Source organism: Candoia aspera, chromosome 5, assembly GCF_035149785.1.
Source record: "Candoia aspera isolate rCanAsp1 chromosome 5, rCanAsp1.hap2, whole genome shotgun sequence".
NCBI lineage: Eukaryota > Metazoa > Chordata > Lepidosauria > Squamata > Boidae > Candoia > Candoia aspera.
In genome coordinates, this window is record NC_086157.1 from 100,837,279 (window position 1) to 100,860,566 (window position 23,288).

The 23,288-nt window shown below is 44.2% G+C and overlaps 1 protein-coding gene across 1 annotated transcript in view; it reads right to left on the reverse strand.

Annotated features, from left to right (window-relative positions):
• The window catches only part of DYNC2H1 (dynein cytoplasmic 2 heavy chain 1), a 191,783-nt gene that overhangs the window by 166,727 nt on the left and 1,768 nt on the right, over positions 1 to 23,288 (reverse strand). Inside the window, exons 2-13 of the mRNA XM_063305843.1 lie at positions 21,953 to 22,123; positions 21,413 to 21,548; positions 20,406 to 20,524; positions 19,084 to 19,228; positions 8,772 to 9,004; positions 7,255 to 7,389; positions 7,055 to 7,168; positions 4,682 to 4,793; positions 4,099 to 4,223; positions 2,978 to 3,153; positions 2,274 to 2,469; positions 1,060 to 1,155 (exon numbers count right to left, since the gene is read on the reverse strand). Coding sequence (XP_063161913.1) covers positions 1,060 to 1,155; positions 2,274 to 2,469; positions 2,978 to 3,153; positions 4,099 to 4,223; positions 4,682 to 4,793; positions 7,055 to 7,168; positions 7,255 to 7,389; positions 8,772 to 9,004; positions 19,084 to 19,228; positions 20,406 to 20,524; positions 21,413 to 21,548; positions 21,953 to 22,123 — 1,758 coding nt within the window. The remainder of the gene's footprint in view (positions 1 to 1,059; positions 1,156 to 2,273; positions 2,470 to 2,977; positions 3,154 to 4,098; positions 4,224 to 4,681; positions 4,794 to 7,054; positions 7,169 to 7,254; positions 7,390 to 8,771; positions 9,005 to 19,083; positions 19,229 to 20,405; positions 20,525 to 21,412; positions 21,549 to 21,952; positions 22,124 to 23,288) is intronic.

Sequence of the window (23,288 nt, forward strand, 5' to 3'; positions counted from 1 at the left end):
AATTGTATTTTAATGATGTTCATAAAAGAAGAAGTTCTCTCTGAGCATGTTTACAGAGTCTGAAATAAACGAAAAGGCAAGGGGTAAAGGGAAGGAGACCAGAAAAAGTATATATAGGTAGTCCTCACTTAATGACTATTTGTTTATGAAAGTTCAGAGATACAATGGGGCCAAAAAATGTTACTTGCGACCTGTCCTCGAAGTTACAACCATCACACACACACACACCCCACAGTCACGTAAGCGCAGTTTGGGTATTTAGCAACTGGCTCACATTTATGACAGGTTGCAGCATCCTGTGGTCACATAATCATGATTTGCAACCTTCCCAGCCAGCTTCTGACAAGCCAAATCAATAGGGAACCATTGATTTGCTTAACAACCACCGCAATTTGAATAATGACCGCAGCGATTCTCTTAACAGCTGCAGGTCTGGTCACGTGATGCCTTGTTTAATAAGTGCATCACTTATCGACTGAAATTCCAGTCCCAATTGTAATTAAGCGAGGACTACCTGTATCCAATTGTAAATGAATGTGTCTTTTTTTTTTTTGGTAATTTACAATGTATGCTAATTCTATACAGGTCAATCTGGTTCAATACTGTTATATTTCTCAGGGAAATAACTGTTAACAGCAATAATAATTCTAAAAAAACCTTTCCCCACTCTACCTCTGTTCTGGTAATGTGGTACACCAGAATCAACTTGAGTGGTGCTCGATTCCAAAACAACAAACAAATAAGATTAAATGACAGGGGATTCAGCATTTTCATCTGATTTTGATCCTACCTCTAGAGCAAAATAGGAGTCACCCACAGGCACGCATTTTGGAGAAAAACAGGCATGCACACTTCTGTCTCAAAAGCATGATTATTGCAAACATTGCTCTCTAACAATTTGCACCTCTGGGTATCCCAAAAAATTCATTCAAAACATAAGCTCTCAAGGATCCAGAATCAAATCCCATGATTAATCAGGAAATCTATACAAGTAGTAAAACTTCAAGCTTTCAGAAGACAGAAGAGTGATAAAAGTGAAAGTAATAAACATGCAAATACTTTAATTATCTGTTCAAATGCTAAAGCCGACTGCAACATCATTGGCTTCTGACTTGGGATCATTTGCTGATCGATACTGTTATAAAAGTGGGCCACCTATTAAAAAAAACAATATAAAATCCATGAGGAACAAATGCCACATTCGTATTTAAAATAATTCATTTTTTTCCAATTCATTTCACTTTCCATTTCATGTACAGTTTTAAATTTCAACTTTAGAAAGCTCTACCTAAGTCCTACCTAGTATTGGTTTGCAATTCCAATCACACTTTTTTGGACTAAACCCTTTGAAGGTATTTTTTTTCCTCTACATAGCCATATTAGCAATCCTCCATGTTGTTTAAAAAGGTAAAGGTAAAGGTTTCCCTTGACGTAAAGTCCAGTCGAGTCCGACTCTAGGGGGCGGTGCTCATCTCCGTTTCTAAGCCTTGGAGCCGGCGTTGTCATAGACACTTCCGGGTCATGTGGCCAGCATGACGACTCGGAACGCCGTTACCTTCCCGCCGAAGCGGTACCTATTGATCTACTCACATTTGCATGTTTTCGAACTGCTAGGTGGGCAGGAGCTGGGATTAACAACGGGAGCTCACCCCGCTGCGCGGTTTCGAACCGCCGACCTTCCGATCAACAGCTCAGCGGTTTAACCCGCAGCGCCACCGCGTCCCTGTTGTTTGCTTTATACTAAATGAGGGGAAATCATATTTTGAAACTCATGTTATAGAGACACAATGGAATCTTTTGACATGTACAAAAACATTCTAAAATTTAGAATCTAAATTGTGGATTAAAACTGTGACAAAAGGAAAGCAACTGAAATAAATGCCTAGCAATTGCATGATGTTTTATATCTCTTCTAATGCCTTGCTCCATGAATTAAACCTGCACAGATATAATGAAGCTCAATGTTTTAGTGCAAATTTTACTGCAAATCCAACTGTACCCTTTCAAATTAATTTCAAAATTATTTAGAATTCTACATGAATTTTCCACTTTTGGAGATCAGGTGGAATTCACTCTTTACCAGTACTCAAACATGTAATGAACTAGAGCAGTAGTAGAAACTTATAATATCTATCTATCTATCTATCTATCTATCTATCTATCTATCTATCTATCTATCTATCACTTTAGCTCCCATCTCATGAAGTGACTCCCTTGAAGTTATATCTAAGAATCAATCCATGAATTTCATAGCATTTAATAAGTTATCATACCTGTTTAAGAATCACTGCTTGTTTGCAAAATTTTTGAGCAGTGTTTGAAGCCTGTTTTATTTTGGCAGGAATGAGAAACCCAAGTGCAGAAAGCTGACGTACTTCTCTCAGGAGAGTTACCAAGCGATCTGAATAATGTATTTTTAAGGCTCCATCGGAATGATCAAGTTCCATAACAGGACTACTGGCCTGTATACTAAAATAAATTTTTAGTATTAAAATACAATCTGATTTTTTTTCTGTACAAGACCTACAGTCTTCTCCTAAGTTTTAGAGACTAGCTATTAATTTGCATAAGTAAATTTTAAGCAGTGTTACGCAAAACATCAGATGTTGTAAACTGCCTCAAGTACATGGAGTAGGATGTATACAATCAACTTAAATAAATAAATAAAGCAATATAATTCCTCTTTTGGACCACACCAATCTGATTGTTTTGTGTGTTGTCCAGCGGTTTTGCAGAAGTTAATCCTCTGAATCAGAAGCAGTTTGTGGTGGTTCTAATATGATTTGGCCCATTTCACCATGAACTTCATGTTCAGAACCCAAAATATTTCCAGTTCAAAGGACTGGCTTGTGGAACCCTACTGGACCATCCCAAGAAGATGCTGGAGTTCTTCAAAACAGTTCATCCCTGGACTTGTAGGTTTTATGTGCACCTAATTTTAAGATTATTCTTGCAAAATCAAATATTTTATACTTACCAAAGACCAGACTTCGGGTTTGAGAGACCTGTTTGAATGTCCCTGGACCAATCATCAAATTGTTCTTGTTCGTACATTTTGAATTGTTCTAGAAGATCATCTGCAGTTTGTCGGAAATTTTGAAATCCAGAGAGGTCTGAAAGAAGGGCTTCTGCAATCTTAATGGCATCATCCACCTTAGACAGTGAAATAATTGAAAAGTTTAATTGCACTTGGTATGTTTTATGCTAGTAAAAGAATATACAAAGGTAACACATAAAAGACACATCTAAGTTGTTTAAAACCTCAGCACCTTACACTTTGGAGATTATACCACCACAGGATTGGTTGCTTAACAAAGATCAAACAATTTAGTTGCAGTAGCAACTAAATATTATTGCATAATAATTCTGTCTAATGGTAACCTGTTCAGTCCTTCTGCACTATAACCATTAGATGCAGAGTGGCCCATAGGAGTCTACTATAATCTTCTCTATTACCTATTATAGCTATGCAAAGATCTAGTTTCAAAGGGCAAAATATAATTCAGAATATATATACTGTAGTACTTATTGGAGACACCTAAACCAAGCATGTCTTTTCCCAAGGTTATACAGTAGCTGCAAACGGCAATATGCAAGCCCACTCCTCCAAGCATATATTAAGCCTATTAGATTTATTTGATAGCAACTGAAGGCTTCCTGCTTCTAATCAGCAAATCTTATCAACAATTCTCTAGGCCCCTGGAATGCAACTAGTTCCAGCAGAAATAGAAACAGGTCTGAAAACAGGGCTTCAGGAAGATCCAACAAGACAATATTACCAATGAGGCACAGAGACCTGATGATGCTATTGAACAGCCTTACTTGGTCACAGAAGCATCAGAAGAGCACATACAGAAATAGCTGATGAAGCTGAAAAGGGTTTTGTTGAGTCAAGAGAACTAATTTTTATGTTTCACTCCATAACTTTAATAAGGTTTATTTAAAGAATCATATTGGGGATCAGATGTACTATATAACAGCTTTAAGACAGCCCTTGAAAAGTAGTTTGAAAAGTTATCCCTATTTAAATTTAAAAATACATCATATTATTTCCTATATATTAACATATAACATCAAATTATGGATTTAAATTGATACCTTCAATTCTAGCTGGCGTACCCAGACAATATTATTCACAACCTCAGAGAGGTTTTTGCCTGAGAGCGGCCCTGATGCATCACCTGGAGTGCCATGGCATCGTGTCTCAAAATCTGTCTGATAATCTGTATAACAGCATTAAGGAAAGTATTAGTGAGTACTGCGGATAGCACCAAGCATTGAAATGTTGTTTCCTAATATGTGGCCTAAGAGGCCTTAGGTTTGATTAGTTTCAAAAAGTTCTACAGCATCAGTATCACAATTCTATACTGGGCAGAACATTTTATTTCAACAAGGAAAATGAGCATGACTGGAAAAACTGAAAAACTGAGTTTTAAGCAAGAATTTGAACCACTCCATAATCAGACTCATCCCTACAAACTGAGTGTGATGTATAACCAATCTAAATATTGGACAGGTAATAATACTTTCTGTAGTAAAGAACATATCAGGTACATACCATATTTAAATATCAAATAATTGCACACTTTCAAAAAACCAAGAGATGATGGAAGCACTCATAACATATTTTTCATTTCATATTCATTTCATTTTTTTTAAAGATATACATATATATATATACCTTTAACTGCACCTTGAAGTTTTGCCAGCAAAGTTTCTCTTTCTAAAAGCAATTCTTTGCTAATGCTTGGACGTCGTACTAATTCCTTGTATTTCTGAAAAGCCTGAAGAAGCTGGAAATATAAAACATGTACAAATGCATAAAATATAAGATTACCATGAACTAGTGTTTGTAAAATTAATCTACAGGTAGTCTTTGCTTAACGACTCTAATTGGGACTGGCATTTCTGCTGCTAAGTGAAGCGGTCATTAGGCAAAACATCACATGACTGTGCTGTTTAGTGATGGCAGTTCTTGTAGTCCCAGTTGCAGTCATTAGGCAAGAACTGTGCCATCATTAGGCGAGGGCCTTACATTTCTTCTGCTGGCTCCGTCCCGCCGGGCCTGGCCAGGGAGGAAGCAACAAGACTGAGCCAGCAAAGGAGGCAGGGTGGCGGGAAGCTCCCTTCAGCAGACAAGGATCCACCGCCCTGCCACACTTGCTGCACATGCCCTGGGGCTGCGACCTCACCCCGTGCCTGGATCCAGGGCCAGCAGCAGGAGGAAAAAGACAGTGAAGGTCAGCTGGGGGCAGAGGGGGGTGAAAGGGTAGGCAGCAACAGCAGAATTCAGGACAGCCAAAAGGTCAGAGATGGAGGGGAGATAGGCAGATGGGGGGAGTTGAAGCACACACTGCAGTCATAAATGCAGGTTGGTTCCCAAGTTCTCAAATTTTGATCACATGACCATGGAGGTGCTGCAACAGCCATAACTTCAAGGACCAGTTGTAGCTATCCCTCATTCAGTGCCATTTTAACTTCAAACTGTCACTGAATGAATGGTTGTTAAGCAAGGACTACCTGTATTTAACTGAATATTTAGGTACCTGCCAGAACTAAGTAAATGCCAGATGTCTGAGAATGCCAAGCTACTATTTTGATTAAATTTACTGTGAATAACACCAGAGTTTTGTTTTCTTTATTAATGTATTTTATACTAACCATACTACCACACTTCAGGCAATAAAATAAATGTATGTTTTCCATGTTTAGATATTGACATGAAAAAGGCCAACTAACAAGAAAACTGATACAAAATAATTAATAATTACAACTAGCAACTGAAATAATGAAAATGTGCTTATGTGCTAATGTGCTTATGTCTGTATTTTTGTTGATATTGCCCTCACAACTTGCCACAAGAATTTATTTTCTTCCAAAAAACACAGCAAAACCTGAGGCTGAGTAGACAGGCCTGAAAATAATGCCTACGGCAACGGGCTAGAAACCAAGTGGCTGTGAGTTCTCGTCCTGCCTTAGGCACAAAAGCCGGCTGGGTGACCTTGGGCCAGTCACCCTCTCTCAGCCCAAGAGCCAATCAGGCGTGGTATGAGAGTTCTAGTCCCACCTTAGGCATGAAAGCTGGCTGGGTGACCTTGGGCCAGTCCCTCTCTCTCAGCCCAAGAGCCAATCAGGCGTGGTATGAGAGTTCTAGTCCCACCTTAGGCATGAAAGCTGGCTGGGTGACCTTGGCCAGTCCCTCTCTCTCAGCCCAAGAGCCAATCAGGCGTGGTATGAGAGTTCTAGTCCCGCCTTAGACATGAAAGCTGGCTGGGTGACCTTGGGCCAGTCCCTCTCTCTCAGCCCAAGAGCCAATCAGGCGTGGTATGAGAGTTCTAGTCCCACCTTAGGCATGAAAGCTGGCTGGGTGACCTTGGGCCAGTCCCTCTCTCTCAACCCAAGAGCCAATCAGGCGTGGTATGAGAGTTCTAGTCCCACCTTAGGCATGAAAGCCGGCTGGTCCCTCTCTCTCAACCCAACTCACCTCACAATGTTGTTGTTGTGGGGAAAATAGGAGGAGGAAGGAGTATTAGGTACGTTCGCCACCTTTATTATTTTTATCAATAACAATAATAAAGGCGGGACAGAAAATAAATAAACAAACAAACAAACAAACAAATAAATAAATAAATAACACATATTTCTACCATTAATTACATTAAAGAGAACTGCTCTGAACAGATGCATTAAAAACTATGGTGATGATCCTGAAGTTCTTTCATGCTCAGTAACAGTAGTCTGGGCTGCATCAAGACTGCTAGATTACTTGATATTCTCCCTCTCCCTCCCTCCCTCCGTCCCTCTCTCAGTGATCCCATCCATTATCCACATGTTAAAAAAAAAGAAAAGTACTGAACAAAGACTCACAATTTTGAATGAGGCACAATGAAGAAGCATAAGTGCCTTGTCATTTTAAGGCATGCTTCAACCTCACTTGCAGCAGCAAAATGAAACCCAAAATAATTTAATATACAAGTTGGATGTACATGTTATTTTTAGTAAGCATGTCTTTCAGCATCTAATTTTGTGGCCAATAATAATTTTTTTAAAATACCTGTTGTGGACTATCTTGGATTTCTGAAATAAAGCTTTTCAACTTGCTTGCAATTTTTTGTTCTGCTGGAGCAATAATTCTTTCATATTGACATACCGCTGCTTTCCATAAAGGCTAGAAGAAAAGAACAAATTTTTATTGTGGTGGATTGAGCTAAACTTCATCTAACTTAAGTTTAATTTACATATCAAATATTCTACCTCAGTGTAGGGATTGTAATGCACAGGGTTCAATCCAGCAAAAGGTTCAAACACTTGGGCAAGATGCAATGCTTGCTGCTCACCAGTTGGCAGAAAATATGTAAGTTTCTCATGAAGCGATCGAATACTTAATACCTAAAATAAAAGGAATATAATAGCTTGACCCATAGTTTGTCTACTAATCGTAACAAAAGCTAGAAATCCTCTAAAGAGTAATCTATGCCAAATTTTTGTCTGTGCTTTTGACAAATGAAACATAGAATAGAATATAGTATTAATTATGAAATATATTTATGCATGGAAATGTTAATTTCTGTAATTACATCACATGATCATACAATATTATTCAACTAATAACCACATATATTATGTGGATGGTGGGAAAACTGAAGTTTAATATATTTGTACTACACGTTATGATATGGTAAAAACAGGTCTTCCAAATCCATATTGTACCAATCGAAGCGAATATTTGTAGCTCAGGGTTGAACTGTGGAGTCCTTGGTGCTCTCTGAGCCTCGTTGTTTTCTTGCTGACGTTTCATTGCCAGGCTAGGCAACATCTTCAGTGGCAATGAAACGTCTGCAAGACAACAACGAGGCTCAGAGAGCACCAAGGACTCCACAAACTGTGTTTCTTCTAACTCCAGTAAGAGTTCTGCTAGAGAAGTTCCTGGGCATAGCCCAGATGCTGTCTATTCTCACTGCCAGAAGTCTTCCCCTTAAATTACCTTGGATTCTTCTTTCAGAGAGAGATGCTATACAGTAATTTCAGACCTCTGGTTTGAAAAAGTATTTTACTCATAGTCCTTTCTTTAATTTTGACACTATCCAAAATTATTAATCTAATTCATCTGTAAATACATGAAGCTGCCTTATACTATGCCAAACCATTTATCTATTTAATCCAATATTGTTCCTTTATCCATAACTTCAGAAATCTCGCTTTATATCAGAAGTGGGCAACCGTTTTTTCTAAGTAACATGATGGTAGAACTGAAATAAAGACTATGTTTCTTTTTCCCTGATATTTATTTTTCTTTCCCCTTCATTCTGACCCCCGTCCTTTTTTAAAAAAAAAATCTGAAGCTGCAGGCTGTGGAAAATAAAATATTTTTTAACTGAAAATCACACTATCCAAAGCTGCTGTTTTTTCTTTGGGGACAAGCAGCAAATTTGGGAATTGATTTATTTTTAAGTAAGTAAACAGCTTTGGGAAAGGGATTTTAAAAATGTTGTACCAGCATCATGTCTCCAGTTTGTTTCGAAAACAAACAAGAAAACCAACCAGAAAGCCCCATCCTCCCATCTTAAGTGCTCTATAGCTGCCTATAGCTATTAGCAGAGAGCCTTTACCTGAAGGTGCAAGAGCCTGAATTTCATGGCTTTGTTATCTAAAAAGCATGTGCCTTACCACTGGACCACAGCCCCTTCTATTAGAAAACATCACATTCAAAGCCGTCAGTTAATTCTCTTCCCTACACCTCACATCCCCAAAAGAGCAAAACAATCAGGTACCTCTTCAAGGCGTTTGCCAAGTTTTCCAAGTGTTTCAGGAATGTATTTCTCTGCTTTCCATATATGTGGGGTGTAACGATGCCATAACTGCCCTGTTAGATGATCACAGGCTGCAACCCACTGTTCACAAATTATGATGCCAGCCTTCAGATTTTCTTTTACAATGTGAAATGAATCCTCCCAAAGATTTAAAGTACCTAACTTCTTCTGAACAAATCTTCCAAGAGAGCCAGCTAAAAATCACACAAACAAATAAGGAAAATTAATTATTTGTACTTTGTTTGGCAAAGAGCAGTTTTTCATGACTACATTTGCATCAAAACTTGCCTCTTAATATACCTCCTATACCCATTATATAATCACTATACCCAATTCACAAGGCATTTGTGTGCGTGTACACACACACACAAACACACACACATATCCCATCAATGGCAATTACATCTAATAATACATGTTATGGACCCTGTCTGCAGGAGAATTCCATCTGGTGGGGTCCAGGAAGCAGGCCTTCTCTGCAGTGGCCCCTGCCCTTTGGAACATCTTGCCCCCGGAGGTGACCTCCTGACCTTCCGGAAGGCCCTGAATACCTGGTTCTGCCGTCTTGCCTGGGGTGGGAAGGTGGGTAACCATTCTTGGGGGTGGCTTGCGCCTTAGCGCCCCTCCCACCGGATTGGAATTTTACAGCCACTTGGATTCTATATTTATTTATTGCATTTTATATTTGTAATGTGCTTTATTTTTATGAGATTTTAACATTTATTGTCGCAGCATTGATTCTATTGTAAGCCGCCCAAAGTCCCTCTTTTGGAGGAGATGGGCAATAATAAAATTTGAATAATAAATAAATAAATAATAGCACTACCTCCCATTCTCATAAATAATCCAACTTCAGATCCTGAATATAATACTTGTTTCCTATTTATTTATGTAGAAACTGCCCTAAGTTACCTCCTACTTTGAAATGGGTTTTAATGGTGGGGCTTTTTTAATCTGGAGGATGTAAAGAAATTGGTTTTTCTTTTAATTGTACACTCATGCTAGCTCCAAACACATGCATCTTGATGTCACTGAAAGAGATCAGTGGTGGAGCCTCCAAATGTTATAAAATTACACCTCTTGCCATAGTAGTAGTAGCTTTGTTTTTCATGTCCCTAAACTAGGCAGAGCCCAAAATGATAAAATACAACATCCAGAATTTGGTATAGTAACATACTGCATTTGAATCTGACACTGCAGATTAGTACATAGAACCTCAGTGACCTGAGTGGCCCATAGTGCTTGATGCAATAATTGGCACCTATAGTAAGAATACTACACGAAAAGTTGGTATTTAAGCCACCTTTATAAGAACTCATAAAAGAGGAATGTTTTTAGTTCCTTTTAACATTTTGATAAATCAGACTTCAGGCATAATCCTCATGGGGACTGGTTCCAGAGGGCTGGCTCTACTTGAGAAAACCTCTCAACCATGATGTAGCTATGTTAGTACTGGGGGTACCAGACACCCCCAGTTAAAGGATAGGATCAGGCACACAGACACAAGCCACAAACAAATTTTACAAACAAATGGATGTGCCTATATATAAGGGCCAATGAGCAGCACAGCAACTTACATTGGTACCTTTTATGAATACTCAGCCAAAATAGGGATTCACAGTAGAAAGAAATAGGGGTTGTTTGGGGGAAGTCTAGAGCAGTGCAAATAGGACTATTCTGGAGTCAGATCATGGAGCAGAGATATGTATTAAGCAACTGAGCCACCAGACTGCGCTTATAATCCAGACACAAGACAATCAAAGCATGAACCAGCTGTTCAGCCATTTGGCGGTAAGGAACTGACAGAGTCTATAAACAGCTTTAAAGAAAGTCCCTCATTGATTTGGATTCCTAGTTTTCTCTCCACCAAGGAGGCCCACAGCTGCCAACCTTGAAAACAAAAGGAGGGTGGGGGAAGATTCAGATGAAACACAGCAGTCTCAGGTTTGTCCATGTTCAGTTCAAGATGGGACTCAGAAAGGGATGGCCACACTGTGCCATTCAGAAGAAAGACAGAGGCATCTATCTAGAGTTTTCAGCACATGTGTAATAATCAACCTGAAAAAAAGAAATGCAAGGACCCAAAGGAAGCATTTGTAAAGTAAATAAAAAGCTTCAGCATTTGAACTCAGGAATACCACTGATTAAGAAAAATGTTAGGAGACAGAACCATTCTATCTAACAGAACAGGTAGGTAAGTAAAACCATGGAATGTGGTACCAGTGGAACCAAGGGAAATTAGGCAGGACAATAATTTTTGATGGCTCAAAATATCAAATGCAGAAGAGAACTAGTGACCTCAACACTCAAAACAGATGGTTCACCTTAGCCACCAGTAGGTTGTTAACAGCACAAGCCAATGCTGCTTTGTAGAATGTCCCACATGGAAGCCCTATAGAAATGGGTCTGTGAATTTTTGTCCAACAGAAGAAAATTGAGAGAATGCTACTTTCTCAATGGTTTTGGAAAGGAATGGAAGGAGAGAAACTAGATGAAAATTGAAAGGACTGAAGAGGGTTTGTTTTTTGTTTTTTTTTAACTGAAGAGGAAGGTAAGCATCCCTTGCTATTGTCCAAACTGGCTGGGGACTGCTGGAAATTCAGTAACATCTAGGGAACTACAAGTTCCCCACTCCTGTAAAATACAATGGATACCTTTGCAATGTGTTGGTAATAATTCATATTTGCTGCTTTATTAAGAATATAGAGCAGGGATATATGTATGAGAACTGGAAAGGACTGTTGTATAACGTTCAAAAAATGACTTTAAAATGTATAAAGGAGACAATGTTACCAAATAGGAAAAAAAACATTATTGATAGAGTTTTCCATTTCTTCTTTCTTTTAATGCTCCTTGAGTACTTCCCTACTCAAGAGACACAATACAGGTGTCATGCGCTGCCTACCTCTGAATAATTCTCAGACACTGGTTCTGTGGAACAGGCTCTGATTTATTCACAGCGTAGATACAGATTGGAAAAAAAAGCTGAGAGTGACAGGAGCGCACCGGTGCGGGGTTTAAATACCCCGCGCCGGTCAGCGCCCCCTCACTCGCGGTTACGTCACCCCCCTTTGTCCAACACGTTGTCCTGCCGGTAGGTGAGGGGTTGCGAGGCCCCGCTGGCGTTCCGGGATCGCCCATCATCGGTTTCTCTATTCCTCCGGTGATTGCTGTCAGCTGGGCGATCTCCGTTGCGTTAGCGCTAACAGCTTGGGTGTGCCTCGCGATCCGTTTAGCCATTGTTTCTTGACCTTCAGTCTTTGTGAGTTGATGGCTACTTATCTTGAGCCCCTTCCCCTGTTTCCTTTCTATTGTCATGTGTGCCATTGCGCTGATGTCTTCAGCTCAACGGCACTCATGACATACTGCCCCCTGTCCGAATAGTGCCCCCCCCCCGGTTTTCTGGTTTGTTTTTTTTTTTTTTTTTCAGGAGAGCTGTCAAAAGGAACTTTTGAAATTCCCGCCGGAGTATTTTTCGCCCCTCCCTTTGTTCCGCCCTCTACCACGTGCCTTCCTAGGGTGTGTCCTTAGTGCGCATGCCCAGGTCACCCCCTGGCGTGCGCATGCTCCGGCCACACCCTGCTAGTTTGGCTCAGTTCGGCGAGGCGAGAGGCGTGGCTGGTCGGGTGCTTATCGGCTCCAGGTAGGGCCCTTCTTTTTTATTCAAAGTGCGTCGCCTTTGTTATGTGTGCTCCTGGGCGTTGCCCCAGGATGCCCCGTTGACTTGCTTGCCACTCCCCCGTGGGCCCGGGGCGGGGGGAGGGTGCTGGCGACCGCTTGTTACTGCCTCGTGGGCCCGGGGCGGGGGGAGTGAGTCCCGGGGGGGGAGGTCCACCCAAGTCGTGGGCTTGGGGGGGCCCTTTCCCTTGGGGCACGGGAGGCGGGGGGCCCGCGGGGGAGGGGTTTTGCAGGTGACGGTTTGCTGGCCTTGGTTTTGGCTTGTCGCGGTATGCCCGGTGAAAAGCCCGGGTCAGGTCAGGCGCGTTAACGTTGTGCGCCGCCACCCATTCTGGGTGGGGGAAGTGTTTCCACCTGACCAAATAGTGTAAAGTTCCCCGTTGCCTGCGAGAGTCGAGTATGTCCCTTACGTCAAAGTGATGTTGCCCGTCGATCATCACCGGTGAGGGCTGTGGCGTGCTTGGGTGCCATCGTGAGGTGGTTGCCAGTTTCAGGAGGCTGGTGTGGAACACCGGGTGGAGTCTCCGTAGGTTGTGTGGCAGGTCCAAGCGTATTGCCACCGGGTTCACTATTTGCGTGACTCGGAACGGCCCGATGTACTTAGGCCCCAGTTTTTTCGAGGGTTGGGGTGACTTTAGAAATTTGGTGGATAGGTAGACCATATCCCCCGCCTGGAACGTCGGTTGTTGGCGCCGGTGCTTGTCGGCCTGCTCTTTATAGGCCGCCTGTGCATCCTTTAGCGCTGCCGTGATTATTGCCCACGATTCCGCAATCTTCCGTCCCCAGTCGCTAGCGTCCACCTGGGGTTCCGGGGGTTGTGGTAGCTCCGGTATGGGGATGAAGTCGCGCCCCGAGACTACCTCGAACGGAGTTTTCCCCGTGCTCGTGTGGACGGCGTTGTTGTATGCGACTTCGGCAAACGGGAGCAGTTCGGCCCAGTCGTCTTGATGATAGTTGGTGTATGAGCGTATGAATTGCTCTAGGGTAGCATTAAGGACCTCTGTGGCTCCGTCCGTCTGGGGGTGCCAAGCAGTGGATAGGGCCTGTTGGGTCCCCGTCAGCTTTAGGAAGGCCCGCCAGAATTTAGAGGTGAACTGTGTACCCCTGTCGGTCACCACACGTGCGGGACATCCGTGTAACCTGTACACGTGGATGAGGAAGAGTTTGGCTAGTTGTTGTGCGGACGGGACCGACGTGCAGGGGATGAAGTGGGCCTGTTTCGAGAAGTAATCCTTCACCACCCAAATGGCCGTTTTCTTCTGGCTGGGTGGGAGGTCCACTATAAAATCCATAGAGATTTCCTCCCATGGGCGGGAGGGTTCTGCCACCTGTTGTAATAGCCCCGCGGGTTTGCCTGGTGCCCGTTTGGCCCTAGCACACGTTGGGCAGGACGCTACGTATGCTTTCACGTCTCGTCTGAGCGCGGGCCACCAGAATTGACGCCTTGTTAGGTGTAGGGTCTTGAGGAACCCAAAGTGTCCTGCTTGCTTGGCGTCGTGTGCCCTATGCAAGATCGCTTGGCGTTGCGAGTCCGGGACATAGATTCTGCCTTCCCCCCATGCCAGGTCCTGTGCCATTGTTACCTTGTCGGGGTTTGCCAGGAACCAGGGGTCGGTTTTGAGGGCGGCGGCGAGGTCCGTGCGTATTCCCCCTGGTAGTTGCGGTTGGCTTCGTCTGGTCGCGGGTTGTCCCGCCGTCGGCTGCGCCGTAGAGTCAAGCTGCCTCCGAGCGCCGCTTCGGGTGGTCACGGCCATCCCCAGTTGCGAGGCGGATAGGACCGTCCCAATGGTGTCTGGGGCGGGTTCTTCGTCCTGGGGCAGTCGGGAGAGGGCGTCGGCCAGGAAGTTCTTTTTTCCCGGCATGAACTTCAGCTGGAAATTAAAGCGGCTGAAGAATTGGGCCCATCGGACCTGTTTTGGGCTAAGGCGTCTGGGCGTTCGGAGGGCCTCGAGGTTCCGGTGGTCGGTCCAGACCTCGAATGGTTGGGTGGCTCCCTCGAGTAGGTGTCGCCATGTTTCCAGCACTGATTTTACCGCGAAGGCTTCTTTCTCCCAGACGTGCCATCGCCTTTCTGTCTCGGAAAATTTCCTCGACAGGTAGGCGCATGGTTTCAGGAGTCCCGTGGGGTCCTTTTGGAGTAGGATGGCCCCCAGGGAGAAGTCTGAGGCATCGGCTTGGACCACGAACGGCCGTTCTGGGTCCGGGTGCGTGAGGATTGGCTCCGTGGTGAACAGCGCTTTCAGCTTGTTGAATGCGGTCTGGCACGCGGGAGTCCAATTCAATACTGTGCCCGGGTTCTTGGCGCGTCGGGTGTCCCCCACCCCTTTGGTTTTGAGGAGATCCGTTAGGGGGAGGGCTATCTCTGCGAACCCCCGGGCGAATGACCTGTAAAAATTCGCGAAGCCGAGGAAGCTCTGGAGTTGGCGTCTGTTGCGGGGGCGTTCCCAGTTCAGCACCGCCTCGACTTTTGCGGGGTCCATTTCTATGCCGTCTCCGGAGATTCGGTACCCCAGGTAGTCTAGGCACGCTTTATGAAATTCGCACTTTGTAGGTTTGGCGTAGAGCTGTGCCCTTCTGAGCTTGTCGAGGACTTGCCTGACTAGGGTCACATGTTCTTTGTGCGTTTTCGTGTAGATGAGGACGTCGTCTATGTAGACAAGGACCCCTTTGAACAGGTGTTCATGCAGTACCTCATTGATGAGCTGCATAAACACCCCGGGGGCCCCCGCGAGTCCAAACGGCAGCACTTTATACTGGAAGGCGCCTAGGGGGCAGTTGAACGCAGTCTTCCATTCGTCCCCCTCCCTGATTCGGATGCGATAGTACGCCTCGCGAAGGTCCAATTTGGAAAAGACTTTGCCCGTGGACAGGTGGGCGAGCATGTCCTTCACCAGGGGTAAGGGGTATTTGTTGGACAGGGAAGCCGCGTTTAGGCCCCGGTAGTCGGTGCAGAGCCGTAGGGTGCCGTCTTTCTTCTCCCGGAATAAGACGGGGGCTCCGACCGGTGAGCATGCTGGCTCTATGAATCCCCTCTCTAGGTTTTTATCGATGAACTCCCGGAGGGTTGCCATCTCCTTCGGGGTCATCGAGTAGATCTTTGGTCTAGGTAAGGGGACGTCGGGCAGCAGGTCGATCCGGCAATCCGTCTTGCGGTGGGGGGGTAGTTGGTCAGCTTCCGCCTCTCCGAAGACCTCGGAGAAGTCGGCGTATTGTTCCGGTAGGTCTGCTATGGTAGCGCCGTTGTCCTGTGTAGTCGCCTCCGCTCGTCCCACAGTGGGGTTGGTTCTGCCCGCTGGAACTGGTGCCCGATACTCGCCGTCGCCGAATGTGAAGGTGCGGGTCGCCCAGTTGATGCGCGGGTTGTTTGTCGCGAGCCATGGCATCCCCAGGACTGCAATGGGCCGTCCGATGTGAGTGACGACGAACGATGTGCGTTCGGTGTGAGTGCCCATTTGCAGGGTGACCGGCTCGGTTTGCAGCGTAGCTGGTTTCCCTCCTGCTGTAGAGCCGTCCAGCTGGTGGAATGCCAACGGCGTGGGGAGGGGGAAGCAGCGGAGGTCGAGTTTGGCGACTAAGTCTGGGTGGATGAGGTTTTTTGAGCACCCCGAGTCCACTAGTGCCGCGGCCGTGGTGGCTCCGTTGCCGGCAGAGAGTTTTATTGCCGCCATTATTACGGCGCTTTCGCCGTTCCGTCGAGGTGGTTCACGCTGCTGTCCCACCGCCTGCCTCGCAACGCGTTTCAGGGCAGGCGGGGAGCTTTTCCCGCCGGCTGGTCTGGGTCTACGTTGTCCTCTTCCCCCTAGTAGGCGTCCCAGCCTTCCTCTGGTGTCGCTGTGGCCACGGTCATTCGGCGGTGAGGGGGCGGCCCCGGGTTAAGTGGTTTGGGGCTAATTTTCGGGGTGGGTTTAGGCGCACTGGTCGGCGGTCGGTTGGCGAAGCAATCCGCCGTCTAGTGCCCTAGTTTGCCACACTTCCCGCAGGGCTCCCGATTGAATTTCTTCTTTGGGTATGTGGGGCCGGCCGTCCCCACGTGTGGTGCGGGTACCTTTTTGCAGGTATAGTTTGTGTCTTCCGTGGTTGTCATGAGGAAGGTGCGGTGCGCGTGTTCGGCTTTCCCCGCGAGGTGGATCCACCCGTGTAGAGTTTCTGGGTCGTCGCGGTAGAGGGCCCATTGCAGTACGTCGCGGTTAAGCCCCCTTTTGAACATTTCCAGCAGGGTGGTCTCGGACCAGTCGCTGACCTTCCCCGCGAGGGCTTTGAACTCCAGGGCGTAGTCTGGAACAGTGCGTGTGCCCTGTTTAAGTCTTTGGAGTGCGCTTTTCGCCCTCACTTTGGCTAGGGGGTCTTCGAAGTAGTTTTTCATCTCATTGATGAAGGCGGGGAAGTTGGCGAGGGCGGGGGAGCTGGACTCGTACAGTTGGACGTACCAGTCTGCCGCCCTGTCTTGTAATTTGATTGCCACAGCGGCGATCTTGTCCGCTTCGGAGTCGTAGGAGTGTCCGTGCCTCCCCATGAACTCCCTGGCGTTCGTTATAAAGAACGACAGTTTCGTGGGGTTCCCATCAAAGAAGATGGGGAAGTCCTTTGGGGCCCGGGCGTTTTGCGCGGCCCTTCCTCTCGCTTCCCGGCCTGTGGTGTCGTCCGCCTGGGCCGTCTGCTGACCTTCATCTGGCCCGTGGGGGTTCGGTGCTTCGCTCGGGGCGTGGGCCTGTGCGGGGACGTCGTTGGGCGGCGCGGGGGGCATGAGCGACTGCAGCATGGTCCGGAGTTCCTTCAGTTGGGTCCACATGGCCGCGAGTTCAGCTCGTGCTTCCTCATCCACGGTCCGCGCTGCCGCTGGGGCCGGTTCCGTCGGTGTGTCGGCGGGGGTGGGTTGCCGGCGGGGTTCATCCTCCCTCTGCCGTTGGTCCGCTTCCTCCGCCATCTGCTGGGTGTCTCCATCGTCCTCCTCCATGCTGACCGCCGTTGGGCTGTCGCTCCACGCCCGTTGCTGGGGTGCGATGTGGGGCGCGGGGTCCTCCGCTGGTTTCGGAAGGTATGTCGCTCCCTCCCGCGGTCGGGTCGCCTCCGTCGCCATCTCCCCTTGGGGTTGGAGCTGAGGCTCGGGTCGGGTCGGGTGGGCGTCCATGGCTCCAGGAGTCCGCGGTGCCTCTGGCCTCGGTCGGTCCTCCTCTCCTTCTTGCCGTGCGGCTCGCCCTCCTTGTCCGCGTCGCTCCGGCTTCATCTTTCTGGTCTTCTCGCCGTCTATTCCTCCCGCGGCTCGGTGTCGTCCGGTGGGGCTCGGCGAGGCTGAGTTTATGTCTCTCAGCTTTATGTCATGCGCTGCCTACCTCTGAATAATTCTCAGACACTGGTTCTGTGGAACAGGCTCTGATTTATTCACAGCGTAGATACAGATTGGAAAAAAAAGCTGAGAGTGACAGGAGCGCGCCGGTGCGGGGTTTAAATACCCCGCGCCGGTCAGTGCCCCCTCACTCGCGGTTACGTCACCCCCCTATGTCCAACACGTCCTGCCGGTAGGTGAGGGGTTGCGAGGCCCCGCTGGCGTTCCGGGATCGCCCATCATCGGTTTCTCTATTCCTCCGGTGATTGCTGTCAGCTGGGCGATCTCCGTTGCGTTAGCGCTAACAGCTTGGGTGTGCCTCGCGATCCGTTTAGCCATTGTTTCTTGACCTTCAGTCTTTGTGAGTTGATGGCTACTTATCTTGAGCCCCTTCCCCTGTTTCCTTTCTATTGTCATGTGTGCCATTGCGCTGATGTCTTCAGCTCAACGGCACTCATGACAACAGGAAACTAATAAAAATAAAATAAATAAGATAGACAGTACATTACAATGGCAACAAAGCCAATAACCCCAAATTACTCTTGGAGCATAGGACTGGTCTTCATTGATTTAACATGAAAAGGTAGAAATATTCTTCCAGATTTTAAAATGGCCTTGAATGAAGAGGCAAATAGTATAGGCAGTATGTTCATGGTTAGGATATGCAACATGTTCAGCTCTACAGAAGGAAGAAGCTTCCAGGATCTTTAATCTCTATAAATCTATCTAGACATTTTAAGACCCTTGACATTGTAAGGCCCTTGACAGAAAAATGCCATTCTGTTATTCAAGAAATCCTTCAGGATATCTAATGCAATCCAAATAAAATTTCTGAGCAGCATCCACTGTAGCCTTTCATCTTATGGTATATGAGGAATAGAAGGACCACCAGATTCCTACAAAATAATGTAATGCAATTCCACTCTTAAGTAAGTAGACTGTAAAATCTATAGTGTTGATGACAGGGATATTCACAAAGTAGAGCTATTAAAGAACAACTCTCTGTATCATTTCCTATAAACCTTACTCTATCTGCTGTTGGTCTAATCAGATACCACTGGCATGAGAGACTGCGGGGGATTGTATCTTGCAATAAAGTTACAGAATAATAATTCAGATAACTTATTCCACATAACTTTCTCTTGTCAGACAGTTCTCACACTCAAGCACTATGATAACAATGCTGGAAATACCTTCCTCAGCACATACATGCAAGAGACAAGTTTAGCCAACTGTTCATCACAACAGAGGGCTTTTTGCTCAGAAGTTTACCTATGACATCCAAAAGATTTTTCATGCGTGCTTGTGGAAACGGTTCATGATCAGATTGTCTCCAGACATCATCAACAGTGTCCCGCGTAGTCTCCACTAAATCCACAACCTCAAATAAAGATAGGCTGTCCAAATTGTAATAATCCTAGAAGCGTGATGCATAATTTAAAAATATAATTTCCAGTGGATACATTAGGGCTGCAATGTTTCAGAAATATTTATATGAAAATGTTGTTTATACTGTCTGCCATCCATTTCTTCAAATACCCCCAGCTGCTTAGCACTACCTCCCCCAACTCCCTACAGCCTTTCCCAGGTCATTCTCATCTACTTCAAAGTCTCAAACCATCTTGTGACAAACCTGCACATTCCCCTCACCTAACCTATAATGGGTAAAAGAGCAGCTGCTTTTTTGGTCCACTCCAAAATAAATAAGGCTTCTGGCTGAAAAGTGTGCTATGACACTGGGAAAAAGAGTCTGTGCCCTCTGTTGATAAAGAAGAAAGCTGCAGCTTATGGGCGGGATGAGGAGGAAATTTCATATTTAAAGTAACAAGATAACAAAATAAACATAATACAAATTTTAAAATAAAAAGTGCCCCCACCCACACTTGAGCTCTGCCTGCCCACTTTCAGTGTCTGCTCCTCAATACGCCTATGCCGTAGAAAGATTAGTAAGACCATTATACCAACAGTAGTCACACAGATCTGATTTATGCTGATCTGAGAAGTACACATTATTGTTAATCTAACTGGGAGCTAAGCATGACAAAAGCTACCATGAATCATTCATCAGTATCTGAATAAGAGCCAAATTATATGTTCAGATAGCTAAAAACCTCCTGATTTCTATGAAGAATTAAAAGCATTTTTCAAATATTTCTTCAAATGTCCATTAGCTAGAACACATACATTTTTAGCTTTCTGTAGAATTTCATGAAAACATGTTTTCAAGCAAAGACTACAATTTGGTGAAAGCCAATACTTGTATATGAAGGTTCATCTGTGCACAACTTAGTTCTTTCATACTGATTGTATGACTCCAGCACATATATAAAGCTATGGACTGCTTTGTGATTGACAGTGTGCATAGAAACAGAAGCAGTGCAGCAGTATATTGTTTTGATATCCTAATATAGCCTCCCCCAACACAGAAGCCCTTCAGATTTGTGGACGTCAACTTCCAGAATCCTTCAGCCAGTATAGCTGTGGTGAAAAATTCTGAGAGGTGGTCCATGCATTTGGAAAGTTGGGGAAGGCTGTCCTTGTAGAACTTCTACGTGTGAGTTAAATCTTCAGCTTTGTTTGATAATGTTACTCACATATGCAATGGCTTCAAACAGCTCCTTGAAATGAGAAGCTCTGTCCTTGCTACATGATTTACCTCCATGTTGAGCACGCTCTGTCCAGAATTGAAATTCATCATTTGGGCAAAGTATTGCTGTAAAAAAACAAAAACAAATATTTGAAGATCTTCAAAAGCTACAGCATATATTTTAGTAATTTTCCTTACTCCACATAAAGAAGCATTTAGTGTCTATATTTAAATTTTAACAAACTCATTGCACCTCAAATATATTATGCCATATTATACAAAAATGTGTATTTTTGCTGCAAAATACTAATATACCTATACCTTTGGATACCGTACTTCTAACTTGAAATACTACTGAAATAAATAGAATGTTTTATTTATTATAACACTTTCTATGCCTACTTACTGGACTCTAAATGACAAATTACTTCTCACTATATCTAATTTTTTAAAAATATCTAATATTAAATGTAATGAAAGTGAAAGGTCCCCTGTGCAAGCACCAAGTCTTGTTTGACCCTTTCTGGGGACACCACTTTCACGATGTTTTCTTGGCAGACTATAGCAGGGTGGTTTGCCATTGCCTTCCCCAGTTGTCACCTTCCCCAGTGAGCTGAGTACTCACTTTACCAACCTCAGAAGGATGGAAGGCTGAGTCAACCTCAGCCGGCTACCCAAGCATCCAGCTTCCGCTGGGATCGAACTCGGGTCGTGGGGAGAGTTGCAATACTGCTGCCTACCACTCTGCGCCACACGAGGCTCATCCATCCTGTGCAAGCACCAAGTCATGTCTGACCCTTTGGGGGGATGCCACTTTCACGACATTTTCTTGGCAGACTATAGAGTGGGGTGGTCTGCCATTGCCTTCCCCAGTTGTCACCTTCCCCAGCAAGCCGGGTACTCATTTTACCGACCTCGGAAGGAAGGATGGAAGGCTGAGTCGACCTGAGCCGGCTACCCGAGAATCCAATATCTAATGTAAATTTCAGTTTGTAAATAATAAGCATTATATACCTTGAACGTCATCCTCCCGATATTTTGTTCCTGTATAAGCAGGATCTGTTTTCCTTAGAACAGAACCTAAGCCAGCTTCTAACTCCTGCAAAAGATTCTGCAGCTTGGGATCAAAATCTTTACTCCATTTTTCATCCTAAAATAAAGATTTCAAATTATGTAACTTTTCAATCAAAACTGCACATCTCCATTATCATCTTAATGCATAGTCTTCCTCTATTTAATCCTGCCTTCATTATTTTCTCATTCCTTTGTTGTTTTCTTAGTGCTGAAATATAGCTGGCATGGTTCTTAACAGTGAATTTCCATTAATTATAAGGAAGATAACTGCCTGGAATCTGTGCTTAAATCTTCAGCCATACTAGGCTTATATGTAATTAACTGTTAACAAATAATTTTGAACGCTCATGAAAAAAGAAAGCTACATTGTATAAATTAAAACTAACATCATGTCAAATCAATGAAGGGAATTCTATAATGAAAGAACTATAAGAAAATAATAAGTGATTTATTGAAATAACCTGCCTTCTGCATACTCACTTTCAGTAGCACCGGTGCAAATACCTGTCTTACTGCTTGATAAAGCATATTAACCGGAGAATCTAACATAGATGATACAAGAATATTGGTATGAAGATTATCTTCTGTAATAACATCTGGTCTTAGCTTGAAGAATACCAGCATTTTGTCTTCGGAATTGCCAGCTTCAACCTGCATAAGCGTGAAACACAGAAATTCATGGGAACTATAAAGCAGAAAACTAATTCAGCACTGTGACAATATTTGTCAATTACTGAAATTATAGGAGGCACTCTACAAATATTAAACTTTCCTATCTCAGAGAGGAAAAATAGAAAAAAGGGCTATATTTTAATATATTATTTTTAATATAATATAGCAATATCGCATAAAAAGAAAAGCAAATAAGGAAAACAGGATTTGCTTCAAAAATACTACAGTAGAATGTTACTTTTTTATCTAAAGGAAAAAGAAAAGTTACAGAAATATGTATTTTGGTAAGATACAGAAATAATGCATAATATAGAAAAAGCAATATATGTGTTCTCTCCCTCTCTCTAATGAAAGGATTGTTTGTACAGTTTATTACACTAAAAAAATCATAGCAAATAATAAGAAATGGATGATCTACCTATAACAGGCTTGTAGACAGCATTCAATGTTTGGTGAGCTGATACTTCAAGCATGCAATTATAAAGCTGCCTTACAAAGACTAGCTTACACACTGTTCTAAATCAAGACATGGCTGGTTCTGGCTTACCAATTTGCATTAATCGAACCCCTGTGGTTTATTCGACAGCACAAGGTATAAACCAGATTACTGAATCAGACCACCAGTCCATCCAGCCCATTATAAACACTACCTGGAAGCAACTATTCAGGGTAAGGGGAAAGAATTTTTCCTAACTTACAATATTTCAATCATATTTTAGATCATTTGTATCAAAAGTATGATTCATATTACAAGCTAATAAATATCACTACGATGCACTTGCTATTTATATCAATAGGATATGCATATATCATATACATATATTTGGTCCAGTGGTTAAGGGGCTGGGCTAGAAACCAGGAGCCTGTGAGTTCTAGTCCCGCTTTAGGCATGAAAGCCAGCTGGGTGACCTTGGGCCAGTTACTCTCTCCCTCAGCCCAACTCACCTCACAGGGTTGTTGTTGTGGGGAAAATAGGAGGAGGAAGGAGTATCAGGTATGTTCGCTGCCTTGAGTTATTTATAAAAATAATAAAGGCAGGATAAAAATTAAATAAACAAACAAACAATCTAAGGGCACAGCTTTAACCTACACAGGAAGGATGATAATCCTCTGAGACACATTTTCTCATGCCCATTTCCCCAGT